Source organism: Salvia miltiorrhiza, chromosome 3 (assembly GCF_028751815.1).
Source record: "Salvia miltiorrhiza cultivar Shanhuang (shh) chromosome 3, IMPLAD_Smil_shh, whole genome shotgun sequence".
NCBI lineage: Eukaryota > Viridiplantae > Streptophyta > Magnoliopsida > Lamiales > Lamiaceae > Salvia > Salvia miltiorrhiza.
In genome coordinates, this window is record NC_080389.1 from 19944540 (window position 1) to 19961106 (window position 16567).

At 38.9% G+C, this 16567-nt stretch overlaps 3 protein-coding genes across 4 annotated transcripts; 2 read left to right on the forward strand and 1 right to left on the reverse strand.

Annotated features, from left to right (window-relative positions):
* The first annotated feature begins 2552 nt into the window (after nucleotides 1-2552).
* Nucleotides 2553-6965, forward strand: LOC131018036 (peptidyl-prolyl cis-trans isomerase FKBP42-like). Of its 2 annotated transcripts, XM_057946777.1 has the most exons (8): nucleotides 2553-2971; nucleotides 3698-3787; nucleotides 4002-4184; nucleotides 4687-4776; nucleotides 4929-5113; nucleotides 5213-5335; nucleotides 5415-5567; nucleotides 6472-6965. In XM_057946777.1, exons 2-8 carry the CDS (start codon nucleotides 3751-3753, stop codon nucleotides 6796-6798), a joined length of 1098 nt encoding a protein of 365 aa, XP_057802760.1. In that variant the 5' UTR covers nucleotides 2553-2971; nucleotides 3698-3750; the 3' UTR covers nucleotides 6799-6965. The 2 variants fall into 2 exon arrangements, with proteins under 2 accessions (XP_057802760.1, XP_057802761.1); XM_057946778.1 differs by lacking the exons at nucleotides 2553-2971; nucleotides 3698-3787 and having other exon boundaries at nucleotides 4011-4613.
* Nucleotides 6966-10504: 3539 nt separating this feature from the next.
* On the forward strand, nucleotides 10505-11659 carry LOC131018503 (putative F-box protein At2g02030). Its single transcript, XM_057947222.1, has one exon. The coding sequence runs from the start codon at nucleotides 10505-10507 to the stop codon at nucleotides 11657-11659; it is 1155 nt and encodes a 384-aa protein (XP_057803205.1).
* A 1069-nt stretch (nucleotides 11660-12728) lies between these two features.
* On the reverse strand, nucleotides 12729-15763 carry LOC131018037 (late embryogenesis abundant protein At1g64065-like). Its single transcript, XM_057946779.1, has 2 exons — nucleotides 15091-15763; nucleotides 12729-12928 (listed from the first exon to the last, which is right to left on the reverse strand). The coding sequence occupies exons 1-2, from the start codon at nucleotides 15621-15623 to the stop codon at nucleotides 12787-12789; spliced, it is 675 nt and encodes a 224-aa protein (XP_057802762.1). The 5' UTR covers nucleotides 15624-15763; the 3' UTR covers nucleotides 12729-12786.
* Between the last annotated feature and the right edge of the window lie 804 nt (nucleotides 15764-16567).

Genomic DNA, 16567 nt, shown 5'->3' on the forward strand with positions numbered 1-16567 from the left:
GGTTTCAATGACATGTCCCCTTAAACCCTAGTTGTTCCGATATTTGTGGGTTTGATATCCCTGATCCGTTTTCTTTCTTCTTCCCCAAGTCGCTGCCCTTTCTAGGGTTTGGGTCGATGGGCCTTGATGACCTAGAGTACGGGCTGAATAATTGAAATTAATTTAGTTTTGTGGATTGGGCTTGACATCTGGGGCCGTGAATATTACTCGAATGGGCTATACAAAATTTTCCCACTACAGGGACATAACCTTGTAGTTCTTCAGATGAAGAACTTCTTGAGCACATTAACATTCCAAGGGCATGGCAGTGGCAGGCTTGTTTCATCTACCAGCTTGTAGGCTCCTCTTTTGAGTACTTCAGTGACTATGTATGGTCCTCCCAATTAGGTTCAAATTTCCTGACAGGCTTCAGTGCGTCTGCCCTTTTTAGGACTAGGTCTCTTTTTTCGAATTTCCTAGGTTTACCTTTTTGTCATATCCCGCTTTGATGATGCTTTTATTCTTAGCAGCCTTGATTTGTGCCAATTCGTGTACTATGTCGATCATATCTAGTTGCATTCTTCTCTGTTCTTCGTTTTGATCTCCGGTGTATGTTTGGATCCGGTGAGAATTCAGTCGCGCCTCGGCAGGGACGATGGCGTTAGAGCCATAGACCAGTGTGAATGACGCTTGCCCTGTCGCTGTTCTGGGACTGGTTCTGTATGCCCATAGGACTGTATCTAATTCCTCTGCATTTTTCCAACCTTTTTTTTATTCCATCGCATATGGTGCGATTCGTCAATTCTACTTGTCCATTGGTTTGTAGGTGTGCCACTGACATGAAACGTTGCTCTATGCCCATGCGATAGCAGAAATCCTGTATCCTTGCGCTTGTGAATTGCGTTCCATTGTCTAAAAGCAGTATCCTCGGCGCCCCATATCAGCATCATATGTTTCTCCAAATAAATCTTTCCATCGTTACATCATCAATTTTGTTGACAGCTTCCGCCTACATGTTGTCATTTCTTTTGAAAAGGCGGAATATTCAATAAATGCCAAATCTTCCGCATTAAATGTTTGATCTCATCTGATACGCTACAAAAGTTGACTCTGTTTTGTCTTATGACTTTTATTGCTGAGGTGGCATATGTGAATCTGGGTACGTATCAGATTCGGATCCTTCAGTCAGTTTACTCAAGCTTATTAGAGCATAGGCTGGGCCTTCTGGTACTTTAGCGAAATCTTCAATGTAGGAGGCTGGACAACTAACTGATCAGCTTAACCATCAGCTTGAACCTTTAGTTCGGCTCTTCAGGCTGCAATCCGTAAACATAAAGTGCACACTTTCTAACACATGAGCTTCATTCTACACGATACAACCTATGGTATATACATCAGTTTAGGGGTTTTGGTATTAAATCAAAACTTTATAATTTTTCCAATAATTTTCCCTTTTAGATGGTGCCAAAACCACTAAGCCTAAACATTGTATCAGTGCAAAAGGCATAATCATCTTCCCAAAACAAAACAACAGATAAAATATCATAGCAATAGTGAACAATACGAAATAGAGCTTGACTCTCCAAGATATCAGAGCAAAAACAATTCACAGAGTAAGATCATGCTAATAACAAGAGAAAGCATAAGCTAGTAAGTAAAGCCGAAAATAACATGTATTTAAAGCTTATCAGTTTAGTTCAGGCTGAACATCTGTTTACTTGTTGAGCTCACATGTCAGTGAGTTGTGTATTAGAGCATGAACTATGTTCGCATCAGAGGAAGACATCTCGTGTGCTGATAGATCAGTTTGGCATCAGAGAAATCGAGAAATTTGTTCCAAAAATGTGAAGAAAAAGCAATAGAACTATGCGATTCAAGTGACACGACGATTTGTGGGTGCTTTCACTACTTCTATATACTATAGGAACTGGACAATCCTATTTGGCTAAAATACCTAGTGACAAACTTTGAACCTCTAAATATACCTTGATAATCCCACAACTTATTCCCATGCTTTTCATAGTAAATCCTGAATATATAATTGATTTTTTAGATGCAAGAATTTATTTAATTAAACATGCATGAATCTATTTACTTTAAATACAATAAAATATCATGTATATCATTTATTTTTACACATTAACTTTGATCTAAAATTATAATCCATTTGTCCTACTAAAATTGGTTTGCTTTCTATTTTGGGAATGTCCCATTAAAATTGGCCCATTCTGTTCACAATATGATTTTCACTTTTGCCATTTTGGTCCGTCCACAATATCCTTTCCACTTCCATCTATAGTAGTAGAGTTCACATAACACTTTATTTTCTTCCACACATTTATAGTGAGACTCAAACTCAACTCACACCAATACCCACTATTATCCATCATTTTCTTAAAATTCGTGCCATCCATAATATGAAAATGATATCGTGGACAAATGGAGTATCAAATTTGAAGGTAATTTTTTTTTTCGAAAAATTGCTAGTTTTGAACGGTTTATCGACGGTTGGCCCGACAATTAATCATCGCTTTTTGATTCCATATATTCGAGCTCAGAACTGGATCGGGGTATTTCACCATTTTGGTTCCGGCTAGTGGTCAATAGTTTAAGCCCCAAACCGTTGATGATGGACTGGTTTCGGATCGGTTCATCGGAATGCGTTAACGGTTAACCGATAGATTTACTACTCACCCTAAAGTAAATAAAGAAATAAATTCCTCACTGGCCCTCTCTATGTGCAGAATCTTCTCGAACTCTCTCAAATTCCTTTCCAAAATTTCCAGCGAAACTCACATTTCTAGCACTGCTACCGGTGCCTCTCTCCCTTATTGTCGGCTGACCGATCATCAACAAAATTAGCGCTGTCGCCGCCGTTCACTCGCGCCAGCACGACAGCTCCTGCCGCCGCTGCTGCCGTCTTCTGCTCGCCGCCCTCTTCTCAGTTTCAACTCAACAACATCAAGGAGCCCCAATTCTATTTATTAATCAGGTGAACTTCTTCTTCACCGATCTTGCATCTTCTTTTTCAGCGCATCGCCGCTTCTTCTTCCTCACCATTTCTTTTCTTAAGTTTGCTCATTTTTCTGAATTGAAATTCATGCATCTAAAAATTGTAATAAGATTCGTGGATACTGAAATTCGATGTCGAGTTGTTTGATTATTTCATTAACTAATTGATGCTGTTTATTTTGGTGGAAGCTTTGTGATGCACTGACTTTGACTGGGACTTTTACATGTTTATAAAAGAAAGAGATGAATGGAAATGGGTGAGAAAATCCTAGATTATAAAATGGTTTCTTGAGCCCAAATCTTAAGCTCTAATGCTTTATCTCATGTGTTTTAACACTAATATCCAACATATTTCCACCAAATTAAATAGCTCTTATAAATAAAAAATTTGTTACTTGTTGAGAAAGTATTTTGTGGATGGTGGATGGGTTTGGCGCCAATTGGCCACTCACGGGCTATTATAGATATATAGATTAAACATTATAATCGATAATAGATTATTTCTAAGTAATTTCCTCACTAATCAATCGTTTAATCATGTCATTCAATTTTCAATCCGCTGTTTAGGGAAAACACATTTGATTGAAATCGATGGATGTAGTTTCTTCTGTAATGTTATGAGCTAGGAATTTTTTCTGGTGTTCATTCTTGTTTATGCTAACTAATTGCTCTATTTTCCGGTTTTTGGGTGGAATTTGGGGTTTAGTTGAAGACTGCAGTTGCTAGCAGATATTTGAGATATCATTGAATATTGGAGTAATGGTGGAAGTGGAGGAGCACCAGAGAGCACATTCAGGTGATTTATCTTATTTCAATTTGAGCTGTATTTGAATATTGTGTAGGAAATATCGTGATTTTGGAAACCAGTGTATTTGTGTTTACAGTTCAGTTGGATTATAAGGGATGACGTGGGGGCATATGTATTCAATAATGGAACAAGAATTCAAGTTGCATGTAATTTTTTAATATGATAAACCTTTTGAAAGTGATAAATCCTGCTTCTTTTGCAGATCAAGATGGAGAAGATGATATAGTTGTTGAAGGCACCTCTGTTGTTAATGGAGAACCTCCCCAAGATGAAAGTGGTCCTCCTAAAGTAGATTCTGAAGTGGAAGTTCTTCATGAGAAAGTGAGGAAGCAAATTATTAAGAAGGGCCATGGCCAGAAGCCATCAAAATATTCAACATGCTTCTGTGAGTCCATTGAGAAACTTGTGTTTGGCCTATCAATTGTTTGCTGATTATAGAATAACATATTCCAAAAATTAAGGTGCTAGACAATATTAACCAGTATAAGGTATTTTTTGAAGTATAGTTTGTGGATTTTGCAGTTAACTTACTTCTCTTCATTGTTTGACAGAAAGTTCCAGTTTATAAGGGCATTGATCCGATGAAAAATCAGTTATTTGAGAGTTGTCATCTTAATATGCATCTGAATTCTGATTGATCTTGTTGCATGCATGTACTTTCTGCTGGAGCTAATGTTACCTTCTTTCAACCTTAGCAGATGCAATGCTTTAGTAAATGTTCATTTTCAAATCTTCATTTTCAAATCTTCATCTCCTCATTTTACAATCAAACATGAAGTCTGTATAATGGAATTAGTAAGAGAACTTTGTGAATGTAAGTTTTATCACATTCGATTTCATTGAGGTGTCTCAGGTTGTTAATCCTCTTTGTTGTTCTTTCCTGGCAGTGCATTACAGAGCATGGACTGAAAGCACACTACACAAGTTTGAAGATACATGGCATGAACAACAACCCCTTGAGCTTGTCCTTGGAAAAGGTGCAAGGATTTTTCTATATTTCTTTACATTGGCATATCTAGATATCATCTAAGTAACTCCTGTTGCTTTTCAATCATGATTTGCTCTGGTACATATTTGAATCTTGTTTTTTAGAAATGTATTATATAGCTTTGATTGCTCTTGATTACAGAGAAAACTGAAATGACTGGCTTGGCTGTTGGCATTTCAAGCATGAAATCTGGTGAACGTGCGTTGTTACATGTTGGATGGGAATTAGGGTACGGAAAAGAAGGGAACTTTTCATTTCCAAATGTTGCTCCAATGGCAGATATTGTGTATGAAGTGGAATTGATTGGTTTCGATGAAACCAAAGAAGTGAGTGCTATTTACCTGGGCTCATAAATGCATAAGATTTTTAGTACATTATATTCGTGGAAAGACATTAACAGTTTCAGTGGTTGAAATTTTATGAAGGGGAAAGCCCGCGGTGACATGACAGTAGAGGAGAGAATTGGTTCAGCAGATAGAAGAAAGATGGACGGAAATGCATTATTCAAGGAGGAAAAACTGGAGGCGGCAATGCAACAGTATGAAATGGTAGCCGAATCCTTTTCTGCAAACTAGTTTAGTAATTATTCTCTTTTGTTCATTAATCAAGTATTGCTTCATCCTCTAGGCCATAGCATATCTGGGAGACGACTTCATGTTCCAATTGTTTGGGAAGTACCGTGATATGGCTTTGGCAGTAAAGAATCCCTGTCACCTTAACATGGCAGCATGCCTGATAAAACTCAAGCGCTATGATGAAGCCATCGCTCAATGTGGCATTGTACGTGGAATTTTTGGTGTTATATTTCTGGTTAAATCTGTTACTATAGAATGTCATTGCACCTTCTTTACAAGCTTCACAGGGAAACCCCTGAGATAAGAAATATTTCAACTCTAATAAGTATACATTCTTTCGAGATGAAAGTAAGAATGTCAAGAAATAAGTTTTTTCTTCTCTTCAAACATAGCCATATAAAAGAAAAATGTCTGTAAAGCAATTTAAAGGATCCACTCTATCCTAAAACAAATTAGACATCTAAATAGAACATAAAAACTGAAGAATTCTGAAACCTCACCCTAAGAAATCTGAAAGCTGGAGCTTGCCCAAGGATGTTGCCCCTTGTGAAGGAATTGTGATGAGACTTAATAAGGGCAAAGCTGAAATAGAAAAAGCAATTGTTGTATGATGTCATTAAGAGGTCATGTCTGTCATGATCTTGGTTGTGTATTCTTTCATGAGAGGTTTTCTAAAAAGCAAAGATGAACGTGTTGGTTTTCTAAATATATTGCTTGGAATTACTAAATGTGGTTTTCATCTAAAGAACTCTTTGAACTTCTTTTTAACTTGATACTGCATTTGTTCTTCTTGATTAAATTGTTTCCTCCTGCTCCTGCCTAAATATTATGATGGCTTCTGCGCACATGCACTAGTGATGCTGTCAGCAGACTGTAACCATTGCCTGCAATGGTTTTAGTCTATTGATTGTTTAAGACTGTTATTCTGTTACCAATAAGAATTATGCAGGCAGAAATTTGTTGTAAACAAGATCCTCTATTTGTTGTAAACTGGTTTTGCATACTGCTAATGTTGAAAAGTTGATGCGCTTTTTCTGCCCAATGATTTAAAACATGTCAATGCCTGAGAAGTCTTGGAATAAGCTACTAACTGGATAATTCTTTTACAGGTCTTGGTCGAGGATGAAAACAATGTGAAAGCACTGTTTCGGCGTGGCAAAGCTAGAGCAGAGCTTGGGCAGGTGGATGCTGCTCGTGAAGATTTCCTCAAGGCCCGTAAATATGCCCCAGAAGACAAAGCCATAGCAAAAGAGCTGCGTCTGCTAGCAGAACACGACAAAGCTGTTTATCAGAAACAGAAAGAGCTTTACAAGGGATTATTTGGAAAAAGTCCAGATCCCAAACCAAAACCCAAAAATTGGCTGATTTTATCCTGGCAGTGGTTGCTGTCAATATTTTATCGCCTTTTCAAGCAGCAGAGGCAGAAAGATGACTGATTTCAAGTTTATTGCTTACAAATGAGACGCTGTTGCCGATTGCACAACTCTGTAAGCATTTCTGCTCTTAAAATGTTTGTTATTTATCAGCTCGTTTCAGATTGTACTTCTATATTGCCTTTTTTCCTCTGTTATAGAGCTTTTTAATTCAATAATTTCTTCTTTCATATTGTCACGAGTAATCTAGGTGCAAAAAATCTAGGAATCATAAATGACATTACATATATCACAAAATAAAATACATGATTGATTGATATAGAATCTAAATCAATTGGTTGATACATCATCAAAGGTTATCCAGCCATAAATTTCCATGCACAATAAGCACAATAGCACATACAATCTTCTGTGACATATAGACATACACAGAAAATGATCGGCTCATACGAGTTAAATCCTTCCAGTCTCCTTTTCTTTTGCGACTTAGATTATCCTGCAGCCCCTTTCCTTTCCAATTTTGTCAGAACACTAAACAAAAGTTTATGCAACTTCATGCCCTTGTCTTCCTTAGTTCCCCTGTCTGTGTTCTCGTTGTTGGGATTGCGACTCTGGCAGGAGATGGTGGCTGTCATTCACAAGCTGTTGACTAGAACTGGCTTGTGTTTGTTGACTAGAAATGGCCGCCATTGATATATGAAGCTTGGCAGTTTATGACATTAGATATATTCCTGAAATGGTTTCTGTTGAGGAATAAGCAAATGAGAAACACGAGAGTTTGCATGTTTTGTTTCGATTGAGAAAATATTAAAGTAGGAGGATTATTTATGTAACTCGAAGGTAAGGGATGGATAAGGCGAAGTTGTATATGGGCCTCCCTTGTTTTGAAAGAGCAAAAGGACCAGTTGTCCACGCAAGCAAGCAATTTTTCTTGTAACTAGTTTAAGGGTAACTCCGACGAACATATAATTATTAATTTTCTATAATGAATATATATGTAAAAGAGTAGATAAATTTTGTTATAATTTTAAGGTTAGATTGCCTGTAATCCAGTAAGTTGTTACGAGTTCTGAAATTGTTCTTATTTATTTTTTCTCAGAATCCATGATCTTTTGTTTTTTTCTAATATATGTTCAATCATCCATTTTTTCTAATCTGGCCGTTGGAAATGACATTGTGTCCACCGGAAATGGCTTTGTAGCTGTCGGAAATGGCACTTGGATTGAAAAAATAACACATGAAAAACAATAAACAAAAAAAAAAGCCTGAAAAATTCATCATTTTTCCAAACTGTTGTTCCCTTCTACCTTCTCCCAAGTTCAGTCGAAGTCTGTTGAAGAATCGCCGGCCTTGTTGCTGGTGCATCGTTTTACTGTCGATATGTCTAAATTGCGCAGACATTTGTAAGCAAAATTTGTCTCCCAAATGACTAGCAAGAATTTCTCAAATTACGCATTGCAAAGAAACCCACGAAACTTGAGATTTAAATATAGCTGTGCAATTGGTTTGGACTGAACTGACGTAGATTGAGGCGTGGAAACTGAAAATTGAAAATCATATAATTACAGAATTGACCCAGACCGATAATAATATGAGAACCGCACCGAAATTGATCGAAATCGAGCTTTGGTTTCGGTTCTATTTCGGGTCAAATCGCCAAAATATGGCAAGTTTCCAAAAATGCTTTTTCTTTATCATTTTTTAACCAGTAACATTACATAACTAAAAGATGAAAATACAGATACTAAGATCAGGAATTTCATCCATTCAAGTAACTACTTAAAAACAAAAATAGCAAACTCAGATGAAATTTTTTGCATTACAATACCACAAAAAACGAACAAGAAAGTCACAGCAGTTTGTAAGCAATGAACGTAAAGAAACACTCACAAATTTGCTCGAATTAGCAGGGAAGCATTTGGGTCCTGATTTAGAGTTGGCGAGGCGTCAGACGCCGGAGGGATCGAGAGAGAGAGACTGCTGTGGCAGAGAGAAGGGTGGGCATACTGTCAGTTTGAAAATAAAATATCAGCGCAGTTATATCAACTTTTCGCCACGTCAGTCTGAATATCGCAGGCAGATGGTATGGGCATACTGTCCAGCTTGATTACTTCCAAAATCTTCCAAAAACGGGCTTCTTCTTCAAAATCTATCAAAAATAATTAAATAATACTCCCCCCGTCCCAACGAAAGTGATGCGCTTCTTTTCGGCACGAGATTTAAGAAGAATAAGACTGTAGCGTAAAAGTGTGTGGGGCCCATTGTTTGTGGTGTACAATTATTACCAAAAAAAGAAATGCACCACTTTCGTTGGGATGACTAAAAAAGGAATACACACCGCTTTCGTTGCGACGGAGAGAGTACTTAAGATCTGAAATCATTCCCAAAAGATGATATATAACACCATTCAAGCATATAATTTACACTAAAACACTCAAAATATATGCATATAAATGCGCCTAATCAGTCGCCTACGCCACCAGTAGCTCCGTTGCAGTGCTCAACACCTACTCGATGCAGTTTGTCTTCAACCCCCGTTCCCCCGCCCTCCTCCTCTGCCGCCTCCCCTTCATCACCGTCGTCAGGTAGTCCCCCCTCTCCCTGCCCCACCACCTCCTCGAGACCGACGCCTCCTTCTCGCACCTCTAGCTCGTCATCAACGACCGCCGCAACTGCATTTACCTGCTCGATTTTCGCTCCAAATCCCCCGCATTCTTCTTCGACATCGCCAACCCTAATTCCTCCAAATTGGGTGTTCATGATCTCTGTTGGATCCAGAATCTTGATTATATTTTTGCTATGGTTTTTGAAACTATTGATTTTTTTCTAGAGTTTTAAATAATCGACAAAATGATATATAGTCATTCTGAAATGCTCGATATACTCAACTCGTAGTGATCGAGTATGTCGAGCATTAGTGTATATACCACTAATGCTCGACATGCACTAGTCGAGCATGTGGAGCAAAGTTCGCGATTTCAACAATTTTTATGAATTAAGTTAGGGTAATTTTGTCATTTCAAACTTAAAATGAGTAGTTTTTATAGTTCTCTTTTGAAGTCTAGCTTTTATTTTTCATCTCTTAAAACGGGTAAAAGCAACCATTAATCCTTGGACTATAAGACAAAATTAGTATATTCAAATTATTTGTTAGTATTATTATTTTAAATAGAGACTAAATTGAGAAAAAAAGGGGCTATGAATAGAATTATCCTATATAAATTGTAAATTGCATAAAAATGACCCAAAATAAGCAATGAAAGCAATGAGAGCAACAAAAAAAGAATGAAAAAACATAATTCAGTCCGATTTGATATGGGCCTGATTTATGATTTTTCTTTTTTAATAAGTAATAAGACCCTAAAAAACGACGAAAAGAAAATTTTCAAATTATAACACTAGCATCAAATCTGATTTTAAAAAAAAAACATGATATCATATCTTAACAAAAACCCTTGCAAACGGAACCGCGGCCGCGTTCTATTGATGTGGAGCACAAGTATCTATATCTAATGCATATTCCTTTTCTTAATTTTAATATATTATTATTCTATTTAGTTTTGGTTTCCTAGTTGTGTTTGAATAGTTTAGAGTTTGTTTCGACTTTTAGATCTGGAATATATCTGATGTATATCTCTTTATTTATTTATGGTATCCTATTTAGTTTTGGTTTCCTAGTTGTGTAGAATAGTTTAGCGTTTAGGTTTGATACATTTGAATCGTCATATTTTGTTTGGTACGAAGAGTGTTTGTGATGTGCGTGTGAGCTATGGATAGCAAAAGCAGCAAAGTATCTCTCCTTTTTCTTCATGAAGCAATCATCGAAGAAATACTGTTAAGAATTCCGGTGAGATCTCTCTTGAGATTCCGTTGCGTTTCGAAATCATGGCGTTGTTTGATTGACAGCGACCGATTCATCAAAAACCACTTCCAAACCTCATCAAAAAACGCATCTTTGGCCCATCACAGGCATTTTTATTTTCTTGACTCGCACGAGGAGGCCGTCTCGGACAAGAAGGCCGTCTCGGACGGAGACGAGGAGTCCGATTCGGACGAGGAGTCCCACTCGAACAATGAGGAGTCGGAGTCCATTCATATCGTGGGATGCTGTAATGGGCTGGTCTGTTACTGGAGTAATTTCGGTAATCTGGAGAAAGGGTATTTTGAATTGTTGAATCCTGCCACCACCATTACTGGCAGAATTTTACCGGAACTGGAATTGAAAATAGAGGATAGGGTTTGGTCCATTGGCGATTGTGGGTTCGATTGGGACGAATCCAGTGGTGCACACAAGGTGTTTGTTGTTTTGCATTGGGGTAATTGGGATCGGATGGCTAAACTTTATAGCTCAGAAACGAATTCATGGAAAACAGTAATTGAGGTCATTGACTTCGAAAACATGTCCATGTACCGCACTCCAGTGTTATCGAGCGGGAAGCTTCATTGGCTGAGGACTGACCACATTGTTACCTTCGACATGAAAAGCGAGGAGTTTGGAGTGATGGAGCGGCCACATGCGCAGGTGGTGTCCTTGATGAGGGTCGACGACGGCTGCCTTGGCGCGATGTGTGGTCATGATTATGAAGGTGGTTGGTCAATCAAGTATACTGATGTTCGGTTAATGAAGGAGGATTCTTGGGTGAAAGCGGAGGATATTGTTGTTTATAAGCCTCTGGTGAGAGCGGCAAATGTTGTTTTTCCTCGTCGTCCTAAAATTCCTCGATCGGGGGCAGCCCACGATGCGGAGATTTGGCTAGTTCGTGGACTGACTTTTAAGCTCGACGATCCAGCACACGATGATGAGTTGCGGAATAAGAAAATTCAAGCTTGGGAGAGTTACATGCTAAAGACGGACCTCTGCTTTCTCTACGTCGAAAGTTTAGTTTCTCCGATCCCTTTTAACAAAAGGGGTAACTGCCCCTAAATACACCAACTTTTACTTAATTTTGGTTTTTGGGGCATGATCTAAAATTCTATGTATACCAACTTTTATTAATTCTTATGGTTTTTTTGTTTTCGGGCTAATTAATGCCATGTCACGCATACATCTAACTATATCGTTTAGTAATTATTCTCTTTTGTTGATTAATCAAGTATTGCTTCATCCTCATATCTGGGAGATGAGTTGATGTTCCAGTTGTTCCGTGATATGGCTTTGGCAGCAAAGAATCCCTGTCACCTCAACATGGCAGCATGCCTATGATGAAGCCCATTGCTCAGTGTGGAAATTTGGTGTTATATTTCTAGTTAAATCTGCTACTATAGCATGTCATTGCACCTTCTTTTCAAGATTCATTGAGATAATCAAGAATTATTTCAACTCTAATAACTATGCATTCTTTCGAGTTGAAACTAAGAATGTCAAGAACTAACTTTTTTCTCCTCTTCATACAAAGCCATGTAAAAGAAAAATGTCTGTAAAGCAATTTAAAGAATCCACTCTATCCTAAAACAAATTAGACATCTAAATTAGAACATAAATCTGAAGAATCCTGAAACCTCACCCTAAGGATGTTGTTCCTTGTGAAGGAATTGTGATGAGACTTTAATAAGGGCAAAGCTGAAATAGAAAAGGCAATGGTTGTATGATGTAATTAATAGGTCGTGTCTGTCATGATCTTGGTTGTGTATTCTTTTCATGAGAGGTTTTCTAAAAAGCAAAGATATGAACTTGTTTGTTTTCTGAAATATAGCTTGGTATTACTAAATGTGGTTTTCATCTCTTTGAACATCTTTTTAACTCGATACTTGCATTTGTTCTTCTTGAATAAACTGTTTCCTCCTGCTCCTGCCTAAATATTATGATGGCTTCTGAGCACCTGCACTAGTGATGCTGTCAGCAGACTGTAATCATTCAATAATATGTCCCTATCACACTTCCATTCTCACAAAAAAAAGTACAAATCACAAAAATTAAAATTGTGTGCAATGGTCAAACGGTAAAGGAGTTAATGTCCAAAGCTAAGGTGTTCGGTTCGAATCATTTGTGGTGGTGCGACCTTTAAATTTTTTTATTTAATATTGTTAATATAAAAAAAAAAAAAATACAAATCACAAAGAAAGATCTCTCATGCAACTCCTATCTCGAATAACCTGGCTTCTGAAATCGACACTAAAACTGCAATTGATCTTCACCACAAAACTCCTCTTGATAACCTCTGTGATCTTCACCACCCCTTTAACTCTCGCAAAACTCCTCTTGATAACCTCTGTGATCTTCACCAACTGTCACGGACGATGCTTGCATCTTTCCCATCCTCGTTGGGGCTTTCCCAACCTTAGGGTCATTCATAGGCAACAACTGGTTTCGCCGTGCCACGGCTCATCAGGGGAACGGCATCAGCTCCCAACCAGCGTGTCCCAACGGACAGGCGTTCCTCGTTCACTGAACGCCGTTCCCTTCCTTACGAGAAAGGCGAAACCCAAGTTGTGCCATTCCTTCAGAGCGCGCCAAGCATCCGCCCATGAGTCCACACGCGCACGTTCACGTTGGTCCTCGCCACGGCTTGCCCACGATGGCAACGGGCGTGCGAGGGTGAAACGGGCACCGTGTGACAGTCTCCCCCACTTGATTCGTGGACGTCCCCGGACACGACGTGCACCCGATGGAGACCCGGTATAGAGGACTCTTCCTCCTTCGCCGAGCTGACAAGCTCCTTCGCCGGGCATGCGCACGGCCCTCTTTGGTCGCCTTTGGAAACGACAAGGCATCGACTCTTCGACCGCCTTGCTCCCGCGCACCAGGGCTTTCATGGGGACCTGAGAGACCCATCCGCCCAAAGACCGCCCAAAGACCCAACGGCTTTTTCCGCTCAATTTCTCTCTCAAAGAATCAAATTCCCTCAATCTACCAACGGAACTCAAAGACCAACTGTACCAACGAGATTGCCCAAACTGTCTCAACGAGAGCACTCAATGAAACGTCCCACAAGAGACCACACCAACAACACTAAACGGACACAAAAAGGTGGGAAACACCCAAACGAAGACGAAAACAACCAGAAACGCAGACTGAACAACCCAAAACGTACTGCGCAGAAATAGGCTCAAAACGCTCTATACTACCCAAGGATTCCAGAAAACACAAAGAGAAATAATTGAAAACCGGAAAAAGTGTACGCCGAAACTGTCCCAAAAGGCTCTATACTACCCAAGGACTCCAGAAAACACAACGAGAAATAAGCAAAAAATCGGAAAAAATGTACGCAGAAACTGCCCCAAAAGGCTCTACTATGATGCCAGTGAACTATAGGAACAAGATGCTGTAAGTAAATTTTCGGAAATTCTATACTCTTTTTTTTTTTTTTTTTTTTTTTTTTTTTTTTTTTTTTTTTTTTTTGACCCTAACGAAGTATAGGTTCTGTAAAAATTCAAGAAACAAACGAATTTATGACGTATGGAATTATATGGATGTGTGTAAGTCGTATGATGATAGATGTGTATAAGAGTGAAAGTTTATGAGTAAATCAGACCACCCAAGATATATGGTATTGAACACAGCAGAAGGAAGAAATCAAAACCCTAGGAATTATAATCAATAGCGGAACAAGAAAACTCGGACAGAAAACGGAAACCCTAAAATTCTACCCTTGACACAGAAACGAAAACAAACAAACGAAACCTGGATACGAAACGCGGCTCTGGTGCCAAATGATACGATCCTTGCCGATCGATCGAACACAGCACACGCGGAAGACTGAACTGGAACGGAAAGGATGGAAATCCCAAAACCTCTGAATCTAACCCACGGAATGATTTAGGCGAACGGATCCCTAAACCCCAACGTGCAGTTGACGCAGCAACTCGGGGACGCTGAATGACACCCGACGAGGGTTGGTTGATCTCGCCGTTACGTCGATAAATTGAATTCGTCTTGGAAAAATCAAGAAGAATTCGAAACTCTCAAGAGAGAATAAAAACTCACAATTTGATTAAAGGTAGGCTGATTTTCGTCCAACACAAGGGAGCCTTATATAGGCAAAGGCTAAACCTAATCTAATAAGGAAACAACTTAAAAACAAGCCCTAATAAGCCAAACAAGGCCCTTACTAAATAAATCCGAAAATAACAAGGCCCTATAACTCATGGGCTGCGAAAATAACAAAGTTAAACTAAATAAAAGAAGTCTTCAAAATAAATCACATCTTCAAGCTTCGGCCCACTCGCATGTAATGATATTAATTAGACTTGGGCCGACTCCACCATCTCCAATGGGTTTCTTCATCAACTCTTGAGCCCACACTTCTTGAACTAAGCTCATCAAGCTCTCCTTAAACTTCTTGGCTCGTGCTCTTGTAACCGGACCAACAGGAACATGCACCGGGTCTTGCACCAACGAACCTTGGGCTGCATCACGCACTAAGCGGCAAAATTCCAGCTGCATAATCACTCTCAAATCTCGACACTCCTACCAATCGATCCACCATAATATCCACCACAACATCCATCCTACGCTTCCGCCGCGGCCCCGCCTCCCCCGCCGGCGCCCTAGCTTCTCCGACGAGCGCGCCGCCGTAGTGCACGCCCGCCGTCGCCTCGTCGAACTTGAACGACGCCGCATTAGGATTCTTGATGGAGATGCCGGCCACCAACGTGAGGTTGAAGCCGGCGAGGGCGTTGGTGTTGTTGGATAGTTTATCGAAGCCGTGGATGTTCACCGAGTTCAGCTTGATCGCTGGATCCTTCACGTGGAAGACTGTGAGCATGAGCGCGAGTGTTGTGACGGCGATGATTAGGAGCAGCGCGGCGGAGCAGCCGCAGCACTTGAGGCATCGCTTGCGGCGGCGCGATATGAACTCTGCCGCCGGGAAGGGGGTGAGCTTTTCGACGAAGACGATTGCGGGGGTGGCCGGGGCGAGGGGCTTCTCTTGTTCTCTTCTCTCGGCCATGGCTGATCAAGTAATTAAATTTGGTTGCCAAGTTTGCTTTTTTATGTAGATTCTTAATTTATATTATTGGAGTTTTGTTTTGTTTTTTCTTTGCAATGTAATGTCACCTGGTCGTGTTTTGGGTGTTAATTTAATTTTATTTAAACGCGTTTGCCGTATTACTTTGGTTTGGAGTACTCATAAGTTGTCTGTAATGGCATCGCGACATACAAAATACTTCGGCATGATTGTTCTAGCTTGACTGAGTTAGTTACTATCTTCCAATTTATAGATGGCTGTTGATTATATGTATTTTATTTATTTTTAGTCATTTTTATTGAGTGGCTATTGATATAAAAAATATATCTCGATAGAAAAATGAAGGAGGAGATCCTTCAAAAAATTTAACAGTAGTCGATTGAGGAAAAATAGATGATGATATATACTCATTTTTTATTATATTACGATTACGATGATATACATTAAACAAAAAAGCGGTAATGTAGTAATCCATTAGTTGTATGTAAGCCTTTAGATTTTTGTTACTTCTCGATCACATTGATAATGGTCTACTTTTCATTTTCGTAGATTCTACTAATAATGGTCTAGTTCAAAAATAAAAATAATTAAGGCCCATAATTATTCTCCTTAATGTGCTCAATTTACTTTACACCCTAAATAAGTGGTCCTCACTACTTTACCCCATAAATTTACTTTACACCTTCTCTTTACAAGTGATCTCCACTTATTTTATATCATAAACGCAGCCTTATCTTTAATTCTCATGCTCAGACCGAATGAGTCATTACCAATGGGACAGAGAAAGTATAAGTTTATTTTAAATATTGTATTTATTTTTGTTATTGCTTTATGTTGAATATTCAAAGTATAGATTGTAGTCGAAAATTGGATATAAAATATTGGAAAAAAAATATTTAAAAAAATATATATCCATATTTATATAC